We start from the raw sequence: 12,033 nt of genomic DNA, 5'->3' as shown, positions 1-12,033 counted from the left end.
GTAGCCTCTTGTAGTTGTAAGTATTGAAAGCACAATAGGGCTGCAAGGTGGCCTGTTTTTAACCTTAGCTATGACCTTTCTGTGTGTGTGTGTGTGGAGTTTGCCATGCAGGTATTGGTAGAACAGTACAGGGAGTACTTGGATTCTCTCCAGGTACTCCCACTTTCTCCCAGCTTCCTCCCACAGCTCAAAATAGCGTGTTAAATTAATTGGCGTCTATAAATTCTCCCCAGTGAGTGTGAGTATGAGTGGTTGTTTGTCTCTCTGTGATTGCTCTTTAATGGACTGGCAACCTGTCCAGGTTGTACCCTGCCTTTAGCTTAGTAACAACTGGGATAGGCTCCAGCCCCCCTGCAACCCATCACTGGAATAAGTGGGTATAATAATGGATAATGGATGGATGGCAAACACAGTGTTGTTCTCTGTCACTAAATAAATCTCTGAGGACCATTAATATAAACAATATCTAACCATGTTCACATTAAATGGCATTATATGATCTTGCAGATACGTTCCTATAAAAATTATTTTAAAAAGTGATTCCTGCCAAAACAGTGATCTACTACCTTATTTCTGTAGCTTTGATTTTGTCTCCACCAACTTCTGAAGAAAATGCCTGACTCTTTAGCTGCTAAATTCTCCATTATAATCAATGGTGGCTAACCACTGACTTAGATGTTCTGCTGCTTTGTGCAGAGTACAGAGACAAAGACACTACTGACAGAAACAGCAAAGCTCGGGAAAGCTGCAGAACTGGCTAATCAGTGTCTGTATATATATATATATATATATATATAGAAATATTTTCCCTTTGAGCAACTGTTACACAACAGTGGTCATTTGAGCTTTTGTAAAGGAAAAAGTCATATAATTTCATTATAGCAGCTCTAAAGAGTAGCATCATAAATAATGACGAAGCAGCACCTTTATTACAGATTGTGCTTAGGATGGGTTTCTCGCACTATACAGAGTTTTACTGGTCTGTAATAAATATTGAAGTTAAAACTATCAATAATACAAAACTCTGGTATAAAAGACAGACTCTGAAGTCTAATTTGTTGCAAGCAAATATTATTTAATGATTTAAATGAAAGAAGACGCATTTCATATTAAATCTTGTTTAATTTATTTATTAACTTTCATTTTAAAGCATGTTTTTTTATTTTTACTAGTTGTTGCTGTTAATTGGCATAATCAGTTTCCTTTTGATGTCTGAAATGCACCTAATCCTAAAAACACAAAGGTACAAAGTCTAGTTTAACATCAGTTTTACAGCTTCATATAATTGTGTTATCTTGTTTTCTTGGCTAACTTTTCTTCACAAGTTCAATATGTTGAAATGATGCTTTGATTTATCTGTCTCCTTCACTCATAACATAGGCATATACATGCCTTGTGAGTTATAGTGCATATCTCACCTTTCTGTGAGGAATTTTATTTTCACTGTCAGGCCTACTAGCAATGTGTGTATGATTCTTAGGAAGTCTTGTTTCTTTCACGCCTACCCACACTCATCGAGCAGAGGGGAAGAATCTCTCCTCCCGGTTTAAGACTTGTTTTACCATCTTGAGTCAGGCCTAGCCTCACAGAATGCAGGTGGGCGTCAGAAAACCAGTGAGGTGAGAAAGACATGGGGTAAGATGTCCCAACAGCCACCAGCAGCACACGCTTGAATAACTCTTATATTTCCAACACACATTTTCCTAGCTGCTGTCTGTAACACAAACAGAATATAATCAGTTTGTGTGAGAGAGTGGATTTATACAATGGTGATGGTTGGGGACTGATGAGGGAAACAAAAGCTCTGTCCCCTCCAGGCAAAGAAAAAACAACAACTTTTTTAACAGAGTGAGAAACCTGACATTAAATATGTGCAAGACAGTGCCAGAAAAATCACAATGGCAAATATATGGAGACAAAAAGCTATGGCAGATGGGGAGGAGGGAAGGAGTGTGAAGGTCCCAATTGGCTGACCCTGAGGAGAGCTGTGGGGCTGACTGAGATATGAAAGGTCTTCTTGCCCCTAATGACTCTACTGCCTGCTAATGCCATGAGTCACACAGCAAAGAGAGGAAGATAAGAGCACTGCCAGGTCCTTTCAGTCAGCTCTCTACGGGCTCGGACGCTTTTCACTGGACGTGCTTGTGTGTGTACATTATGCGCACACACCAGCACATCTGGACAAACAGCCACTCAAAAAAGTATTTCGTAAGGTTTTTTACCTAAATTCATAATAGCTGTTTTTATTTCAAATCGCTCTTTCTTAAAGAGTTAGGACATGCACGCATTTAAGAGCAAAAGAAACTCCCTTTAAAATAACAACCGCAAAATTTTGATAAAGATCTTTCTTGCGCAGCAACACTGTAAAAGTACTCAGTGGAGATTTTATTCTAAAGTTTCTCACAGCGAAAAATAACTTCATGGATTTCCCTTCTCACAAAAGACTTTGGCTCAGTCCCAATTCCCCCCTTGACCTTATCCCTGCCCGTCTCTTTTGCAGGTGTAAGGTACCATTTTCTTTAGGGGGTCAGCTCTTATCCCTGCAGAAAGCTAAGTATTACATTTGGATTTTGTGAGGCTGATAAAAATTGTATATATTCATAATTCATTATAAAAATGTAAATAACATGAAGCTTCCTGTATATTCATCCATATTAATGCCTCCCTACCACCTGTGGATTAGTGGAATAGTGTAAAGACTGATCTTACCTCTTATCTCAGGAAAGGTTTCAAAGTTATGTTATTTGACCACAAATCTGTTGTGTGATTAGTAACTACGCTACAAAGCACACAATGGCTGTATTTGATGTTATTTGACATTGTGTTAATCTCTTTTGCCGCAAAAAATTTAATTTGCCCTAAAGGAAATTATGGTGCAACATATTTCATCTTTAATTATTTCACCATCTTGCTCCGTTGACTTAGCTGAAATTCTGACTTTTGATGGCTTATATAATGATTTTTTTCTATGTATGTATTACCCTATATATTATTTAAGCACTCATATCTGGCCCAATATTAACAATATACACTACCAGTCAAAAGTCTGGACACACTTTCCTATTAGATTTAATGTGTACAAACTTTTGACTGGTTCTGTATATTGTTAATATATGTATACATATACAATATATATACTGAAAGTCAAATTTCAAATTTATGAAGCATTGATGTGTGGTGTTGCCGAATGCGTCCTCAGGTCTGTGGAAGTGACCAATCAAGGCCTTTTTAGCTGGGAAATCTGTTTATTTGTAAGTGCAGTTAGAATTCTGTTGTCTTTATAGGGACATTAGGATCTGAAAAAGACATACTTTACAGCAAGGTGAAAATTATTTCAGAAAAACCTAGATTATCTTGATAAATTGCCTAACTTGGGTGATTTTAGTCAGCCTTTTACACTGTATTGCATCAGGCCACTTCAGGTGTTGTTTTTCTTACCCCCTGTTGCTATGTTCATTATCATGCCAGAGGGTAGCTGGGCTGACTGAATATTTCACAGAAGAATACTAATAGTCTGCATTAATGCGTACACATGGAGAATATTACACAATCAGGTGGGATCACATGGTCAGGAACCTTTCATCAATGCATATTCATGATCTGAAGTGTCTCTTTTTTGTTTTCCCTTTTTTTTCCTCCTACATGAGCCTAAACAAGTTTTTTTTTTCTTCACAAACTCAGAAAGTCATTGCCTGTGTGCCTGCTCTGCCTTTTTCTTTCCTTCTTTTGCTCACTTTCTCTCCGCCACTTCACCCCTGAAAATATCCGGCTCTGCGTGGAGGATGGTTGTGTCAGATGTGATACATTTGCCACCTCATAATTGGTTTCGTAATTAAATATTTCTGCTTGGTTGATCAGGAAGGACATAGTATTCTCCTTTAATTAGGCTTAAAATTCAATATCCTAATTCCCTCGCCTTTTTCTTCCTCCTGTGTTGACCAAAGGAGTGTTGATGAATGCAATAATCGCCCTCAGTCACTTGTGCTTATTCTCATCATATTTCCTTCATCCTTTGCAATCTGCTGTCTCTTTGTCTCCGTCTTTGGCATTTTCATTGTCGTCTGCTGTCTTTTGTTGCTCTTGTTTTGCTGTTTTCTGTCACCCTTCATGAATGAGAAAAAAAACCGAGAGCTAACAGGTGGGACTTTCCCTGGAGATAGCTCTGCGTCAACACATCAGGCTATGGCAGCATGGCATGTGCATGCAAATATGGGTGAGCATTTTTAAAGAGCAACTGAGCATCATTATAGACTGCACTTAGTGAGATTGTTTAATCAATATCGCCTTGATCATGCTTTCGGAGGAGCTCTGGGTTTTCAGTCATCCAACTGAAATGCCTTCTGTTTCATTGCTGGCTTTGGCTGCTACATTAATAAATGTTTAATCACATGTCAGTTCACTTTAACTTTCATATCACCAATGATTAATTTGTGAAACGTATCCAACTTCTCTGTTCTTTGATTCTATATATTGTATAAATCCCCATACCTGGGACTTTATTAGTTGAAAATGAATTTTCTTTCTCTCTTTAGAGTTTAGTTGCTTCAGTGAAACAGATCTATAGGTTTAAATTGTATTTCAAATGTTGAAAGCTGGAGAGCAAAACACACATTTGATGCCCGTACGGAGATAAAGTCTAGCTTTTTTTTTTACTTTTCTTTTGTTTATCTTTCCAAGAAAAAAATCCTCTTGAAGACAGCATGCACAGTCACATATATCATGATTTGGGTAATCTGACAACTCGCCATTGTTTTCTCAGCAGGCTGTCAGCTGGAGAGCTGTCCAGAGGTGTTTCTGGTTAAGTGTTGTGGTCAAGGTTTAAATACTGTATGTGTGTGAATGACTTCCTCGAGGAAGTGAGGCTCAGCTGACCTTATGATCTGCGGGTCTGCAGGTCAGCTCCACCACTGAGGCTGCCACACGGCTGACTGACCTGGAAAACCCTCAGCATTTCTTTCTCTCCACCTCTTATCCCCTTTCTGCTCTTTCTGTGTCTCATTTATCCTGGCATTGCCACTGTCTCACTCTTACTCCCTCTCACCCTTCCTTATGTGTTGATTATTTGTGGCCCGTGGTGTTTAGTCAGTATTCCCATCAAACATTGAAGAGTAGATGCAGAAATATACAAATTAGCTTTAATGTGCTGAGTAAGACCGCAGCACACGGAACGGCTCCTTGCTACTAATTTGGTACTGTTGTTAATTTATCCTCCACCCACCTGCATACAAACATAGACTCACACTGTGTTCCTGCCATGGAGAGTCACTCTGTTTTCAGTCAGAGCTGTGCATCAGGGATTTTTCTGGAAATGACAGACCTGTTCTTAATGAGCAGAGAAGAGGGATCGCCAAGCCTTTGTGTGTGTGTGGATCATTGTGTATACAGTATGAGAACATGTGTGGGAGAATTTTGGCTCAATGGCAGCTCTTGGCAGAGGAGCACTGTCCTTTTCCTGGATGCTAACATCAGGGGACCAGCCAGGCATGTAATGGAAACTTTGGAGATTTAGAGGAGCAGTTAGCTAAAAACGACCCCCTGATGTACCATCTAAGTTGGCTCCTCATTTGCGGCTTATCATGCTAACTTATTATATTTTATAAGATTACAAGAAAATGCTGTAATTTTCCCCAAACAGTAAAATAAGCCAAATATTTTACAATCAACATGTGTTTTAGTATGGTTTGACCAAATACAGGCATGCTTATTATAGCTGGAGGTAATACATAGCTTTTTGATTTTAAGCGTCATTAGAACACTAAGCCCAGGCTTAGGCAAAATGAAAAGTTGTTTATCATATAAGGGAAACGGCTCAGTTACAGACAATCAATGGAAAGCAGATGCTGAAAGTGGAGCTGCTGCAGGTTGTTTTGGAGCAGATGTGTTGTAGCAACAGAGAACTTGCTGTTGATGTTTTGATGTGTGGATTTTTATTTTTTTTCTTGCCTTTGAAAGCTTTTGAATATGGATGTTTTTTGCGTGCATGCAAGAAGGATGATCCCTGTTTGTGTGTTGTGAATTACATGGCCAAAGTATTAATTTTCCTATTCAAGATTCAAGAGATTTATTATCTTAAGCTCAGCATAAAAACAAGAGTTTAATACTTTGCAATGTAATTCTTTTCTTTGCTTAGTATCAAAGCTCAGTATTTACAAAACAATACAACATGATAATAAGAAAAATAAATAAACACGTGTGTAGCCGCAAATGGATGTAAAGTGCACAGTGTCTGCTGACAAGTGCTAACTAATAGAGGACATGTACAGCAAACAGGAAGCAGTAATGAGCCAGTCAGTGTTTGTTGTTGCTCGGGAATCTGATGGCCTGAAGAAAGAAACTGTTTCACAGTCTTGTGGTCATTGATTTCACAAACACCTGAAGCTTTTCCCAGAGGGAAGTGGTGAAACAAGTGTGTGTTGTGGGTGTGTGTTGTATTTGATGATGTTGTGGGCTCTCCGAATAATCCTTCTAGTGTAAATGTCCTGCAGTGACAGGAAAGTCACCTCCAATGTGGTTTATGACAATGCACCTTAGTTGAAGTTACCAAAAATTTTTTGGGAGGCATCTCAAATTTCCTCACCTTCCTATGGAAGTACAGCTATTTGTTCACTCTCTTTATGAGTTCTTTAGTGTTGTAGGGCCAGGTAAGATCACTGCTGATGTGTGTACAGAGGAATTTAAATGTCTCCACCCTCTCCACCCCGATGTAAATGGAGGAATGATACACCTCCCTTCTGCTCAGGTCCACATTCATCTCCTTGGTTTTGCTTGTGTTCAAGGAGAGATTGTGTTCCTGACACCACGTCACGAGGCCGGCCACCTCAAACCACACAGTCAAGAGGAGGTAGAGCATTGAAATCAGCACACAGCCTCAGGGGCAGTCTGTGCCTAAATTTCTGATGCCAGATTACCGGCCCCCAATTTTGACTAACTGGGGTCTGTCAGAGAATAAATCCAGCACCCAGCTACAGAGGATGATGTCAGGCCAAGGAGGAGAAGCTCACACAGCCTCTGAGGGACTACTAAATGCTAAGCTTTAATCAAATGGTGGAGCTGTAATTCACAATCTGCATTGGAGAATGTTCAACATCTTCCTCTAGAGCAAGGGACTTACCTCAACCTTGAAACCTGCTTAATGTTTAGTTTACATGACTGCGGATGCTCTTAAGCAAGCATGCTTTCTATTGTGCTCCATGTCTTCCAGTCTTCTTATCTGCTTTCCTTGTGTGTCTGTAAGTCCCCCTTTTCATTCACACCATCCATATGTGCACTGCGGCATTGCTCCTGTGTAACTCATCTGTGCTTAAGATTTTTTCTTCAGAGCCCAGAAAGTTGTGCTTCTAACAGGAGCAGAAGGAGGAGGTTCTCTGTCATCTGGGTCTGGCGAAGGCTTGCCAGCCTGCACAGGTGGCGTTTTGTCTGGATTCTGCCTAGAGAGTAAGGGTGCCTAAACCAAGGAGAAGGCAGAGGGAAAAAGAGCTTGGCATCAGGACATACTGTGTTTGGGTTTATATGTAATTGTTTGATTCTGTGATTCACAGCCGGATCCTTTATAATTGGTTTGTTCGTTTAAAGTGGAAAGCACAAAACCTTAATCCCGCAGACAAAATTGGGCTTTGAGTAAAGACAGATTCTTACATGGAAGTGCTGAATTACTTCCTGGAATAGCTGAATATGAATAAATGGATGCTGCACGCAGCACTGGATGAATTTTGATGATCTTTGTAAAGCACAAATAGCAATCAGAACCCAACTGTTGATTCTGCTAAGGTTCTTAATCTTCTTTTTTTATTCAGCAGTCATCACATGATTCATTTTATGAGTACAATTCCTGCCAAATGAAGACATTTGTGCAGTGGTTTGACTACTCCAAATGTTCACTCCCCTCCCTGAGATGTTGGCAGTTGGACTGGGTTGTTATTAAGAGTGCTTCATCTGGCTTTGTCATTATAGCTCTGACCAAGCTGACTGAACGTAACCCACCGACAAGCAGCATGCAAATGATTCTCATACATCAGCATGCATCTGTGCTGTGATACACACATGCACACACAATATACACATTGTGGAGTGCATGCTGCATGTGTAGGTGTGACAAACACGAAAAATAAAGTGTCACAGTCACAAAGAAGGTTGTCACATAGTGCTGCGGTATTAGAAATTTACACCTCACATTTGACACACCCCACGCACCCCAACACACAAACACTTGCACACGCAAACACTTCCTTCTTTCCTGCATCTTTTTTCCGGTGAAAAATGAGAACCCTGGAGCGAGTGAAGTGGGAAAGTGAGGGGGAGAGAAAGGTAGGGTGTAGCATCTGGAATAATACTCACCCATCTCTTATAATCACTGCTTTCCCTCTGATCTCTCTCTCTCACACACATACTCACACTTTCACGTGTGACATATCAGCTATCAGCAGCACCTACGACTCTGCTTCAGCTGTGCTACACTTTACGATGACATCAGTGCAGTTAGTGGCCATGAGGTAAAATCCATCTAGTGTGAGTTTTTGTGTGTGTGTCTGAGCTGGTGCCATCTTGGCTGGGACACCAGTAGTTTGGGGAGGGGGTTGTTGACCGCTGTCTTTCCAATGATCTACTATACTTCATCACTTACTTACAGGTGGCTCACTTGACTCTGCAAATGAAAACTCCTGTCAGTACCTTGTTTTGCTTTTAACCTCAAAGGTCATGACTGGAATTTAGGCATCCCTAAAAAGAAATGCAGATTATTGCACAGGTTTGCTACTCTTTCAATAAACTAATTTCTTATTTTAGCCCAATTTTAAAGAAGTTAAATATAAGCAGAATGCAATGATTTGCAATAAATTGAAACCAAAGTTTCTCCACATAAATGACACACGTTTTCTGCTATTAAATGTTGCAGGAAAAAGCAGCCATTATACGGTGCTTGCACAAGTCACGACTTTTCAATTCAAAGAATAAATCTAGGTACACTGCGACATGAGTTTAGCAAGCTCTGTGCAGTTTGATGTCTCATGTTGAAAAAAATCCGCCTTAAATCTTTTGCTTGTTTTTAAATCCTGAGGCTTGTTTGGATTACAGCCTGTCAATCAACAGCAGCTACCTATGTGCACATGTGTGCTGTGTCTGTGCACATGGAGAGCAGGTAGGTATTTAAAGTCTCTGCAGGCAACCTTTAGAGTATATCAATATGATTGACGGTTTTAGTGGTGTCATGGTTCCACACACCAGGCAACTAAAAAGTTTAATTTCACAGAGAAGTTTGGATAATTATTCTTTTTTTCTAGATAAATCCAGTTTTTCTGCTTTTGATTTATCATTGTGGCGTTTATTTCCTTGGTTTTACCTTTGCTGCATATGAAGCTCTCCATCTTTTTCTCTCTTTGTTTTCTGCAGGATGAATGCCGTAACTTCATGAAGGTTCTGCTCAGCAGACAAGGAGGCCTGTTTTTGTGTGGGACCAATGCTTTCAACCCCCTTTGTGCCAACTACACTGTAAGCAAGCATCACCTGTACCAGACATGTTAGGGGTCCTACAATCCATTAATTCTTCTAACAGGTTTGACATAATTGATAAATAGCTTATCCGTTTTTCCAGAAGGTAGAAATCGCTTCTACAGCCCAATTAGTACGTCTGCTCAGGTGAAAACTTGCAGCTTGATTTGAGTTGTTTGTACAGCACTTGAGGCGATGTTGGCTTCCTCCCTAGGAGTTATTTATCCTGACTGTCTGGCAGTTCCAGTGCCTTGTTATTCTGAGAAACAACAGTTGTTATTTCCCAGTGGTTAAACTTTTGTGGTCTGCCGAGCTTAAGAGTCAAAGATGGAAAATCAAGAAGAACATAAAGAGGGAGAAATATGAGGAGGGGATATCTTTGGAGGCATTACCTGTCTGCTTGTTTTGATTTTTATTTATTTATTTATTTTGCTTGTGTTAAAGACATAAAACCAGTTGCACTAATAGGGGTAGATTTCATAGACACCAGACTTGAGCTACATCATAGAATGGTCTCATTGATCAATGACCGAATGAGCAGTCGTCCGTTTGATGGATGAGCTCAAATACAGTCTGCCCCAAAATGCATTTGGGTTTGTGCCCATCAAGCAGCAATTCACCTAAATCCTCTACTATGCAGCAGAGTTTGCTACACTTCCCACCCAATACTTGTCTCGCTCAATTACAGTAACAGTTTTCAACTCATGGGAAGAAAAACTACATGTAAATATTAATATTCGGTTCAGCTGATTTTGTGTCCTTCTGCAGAGATTTTGAAGGAATGCAGGAAGCTTAGCTGAGCTGTAGAAAGATGGAGGAAAAAAAAAACAAAATCTTGTTCAGATAATTGCTATTTCTACTTCCACACATTTTGAACAGAGCACAACAGTAGTACACAGAGACGAACCTGGTCCATTATCTGTCATCCCCTAATGACACTCTGTGTATAACACACCTGTTTCTGCCTGGTAGGCTGGCTACTTCTCAGGGGACTAGTTAGTGATGCTCTACTATTTTATTTATAGCCAGGTTTTAATGAAAAGACTTTTATACATTTTCGACAATAAGAGTGTCAAAGTTCTGTTGTTATCTTAAAATGGTGGCTACCTTTTAAATGAGCATGTTTTGTAACTGACGGAGAGGAGCAGACATATTAGGATGTAAATATGTGCTGCTAACATATGTGAATTATTAACAAGACTCCATGTGGATGTATGCACCACCATGTGTCTGTGTGTGTGTGTGTGTGTGTGTGTGCTTGTCTATTTTATTTATGTATGAGTATGGGACTTTCTTGTTGCTACTGCTGCTTAATTGCCACGAGTGAATTGTTAGTTTGCACTTTCAGTAACAATGCCTAATTGCTATTCTCATGTGGCTTGTTTACATGATGCTGCCTTAGATGCATTTATAATGTTTGGAGCATGCTGATTAAAGAATGCATATGTGTGTCTGTGTATGTGATTTAACAGGGAGACACTCTGGAGATGATAGGAGACCCTGTCAGTGGGATGGCGAGATGCCCTTATGACCCCAAACATGCCAACGTAGCTCTGTTTGCAGGTGAGAAACATCTTTAGTGTTTGGTCTAGAGTTGTATAATATGTCATGTAACTGTGATTACCTAGTTCCTTGATCATTTTGGAGACCAACATTAGAAACTATACTTACAAGGACTGTTTCTCCAAAGTTAGGATCTGCAGGTGGTGAATTCCAAGACCTAAAAGGTTAAAAAAATACATAAACAAATATATAGAACATTAGACAAAATACTGATTATTCATAAAGTAACAAGCAGTTTCTGAATTATTAGCTTCAACTTCCTGGTTCTGAGGTTTGGTTAAGTCCTTTTGAGCTGGAAGTTGGGTGGAGGTAAAGATGAGGAGGTTGAACATCTAATGTAGGAATGTGAAGTATATGCTTTATATCTTAACTGCCTTGTTAGTGTGACAGCTTTTTTCTTTTTCCACAAACATTACTATAAAACAGATAGCTCAAACCTTTTAAAATATTTTTGGGCTCTGATTGCCTTTATTTGACAGTAATTAAACAGGAAAGGAGGTTAGAAAGTAAGAGCGGGGAAAGAGATGCAGCATTCTCAAACCAGGATTCAAACCTGGGCCAGCTGTATTGAGGAGCTTTAGCTCCTGTGCTTAGAGGAGCTGCTCATCCAGTTTGTCTAAACACCACTCTGCAACTAACTCTCATTCTTTGACTCCACTGTTAGCTGCTCTGACCCTCAAAGCAACTGCCCAGTACTCTAAGTAGAATTAAAACTATTGATTCCTAGAGAGAGCTGCTCAAAGCATTGCTCATAAAATAAATTAAATAAATGAATACATAAATAAAATTCAGAAACCAGGCCTGTGGACTGATGAAGTTAAACTAGAACTATATTTTAGCTTTCCAACTGCTAAGCACAGGGATGAAAGGATCCTGGATTGGGCTAGTTTTGCAGTCGTTTTCACAGGCAGTTTTTTACTGAAGAAGATTTAATTAAATACCAGCAAGTAAACATCACAACACCTGTTAAAAAAAAAAAAACTGATA

At 39.6% G+C, this 12,033-nt stretch overlaps 1 protein-coding gene across 3 annotated transcripts in view; it reads left to right on the top strand.

Moving 5' to 3' along the window:
* The window catches only part of sema6bb (sema domain, transmembrane domain (TM), and cytoplasmic domain, (semaphorin) 6Bb), a 136,620-nt gene that overhangs the window by 73,952 nt on the left and 50,635 nt on the right, over positions 1-12,033 (top strand). For all 3 annotated transcript variants that reach the window (XM_042006980.1, XM_042006982.1, XM_042006981.1), the window contains exons 6-7: positions 9,385-9,483; positions 10,956-11,046. In XM_042006980.1, coding sequence (XP_041862914.1) covers positions 9,385-9,483; positions 10,956-11,046 — 190 coding nt within the window. The remainder of the gene's footprint in view (positions 1-9,384; positions 9,484-10,955; positions 11,047-12,033) is intronic.

The sequence above is a fragment of the Melanotaenia boesemani genome, chromosome 14, assembly GCF_017639745.1.
Source record: "Melanotaenia boesemani isolate fMelBoe1 chromosome 14, fMelBoe1.pri, whole genome shotgun sequence".
NCBI classification, from domain to species: Eukaryota; Metazoa; Chordata; class Actinopteri; order Atheriniformes; family Melanotaeniidae; genus Melanotaenia; species Melanotaenia boesemani.
This window is presented reverse-complemented; position numbering and strand designations above follow the sequence as displayed.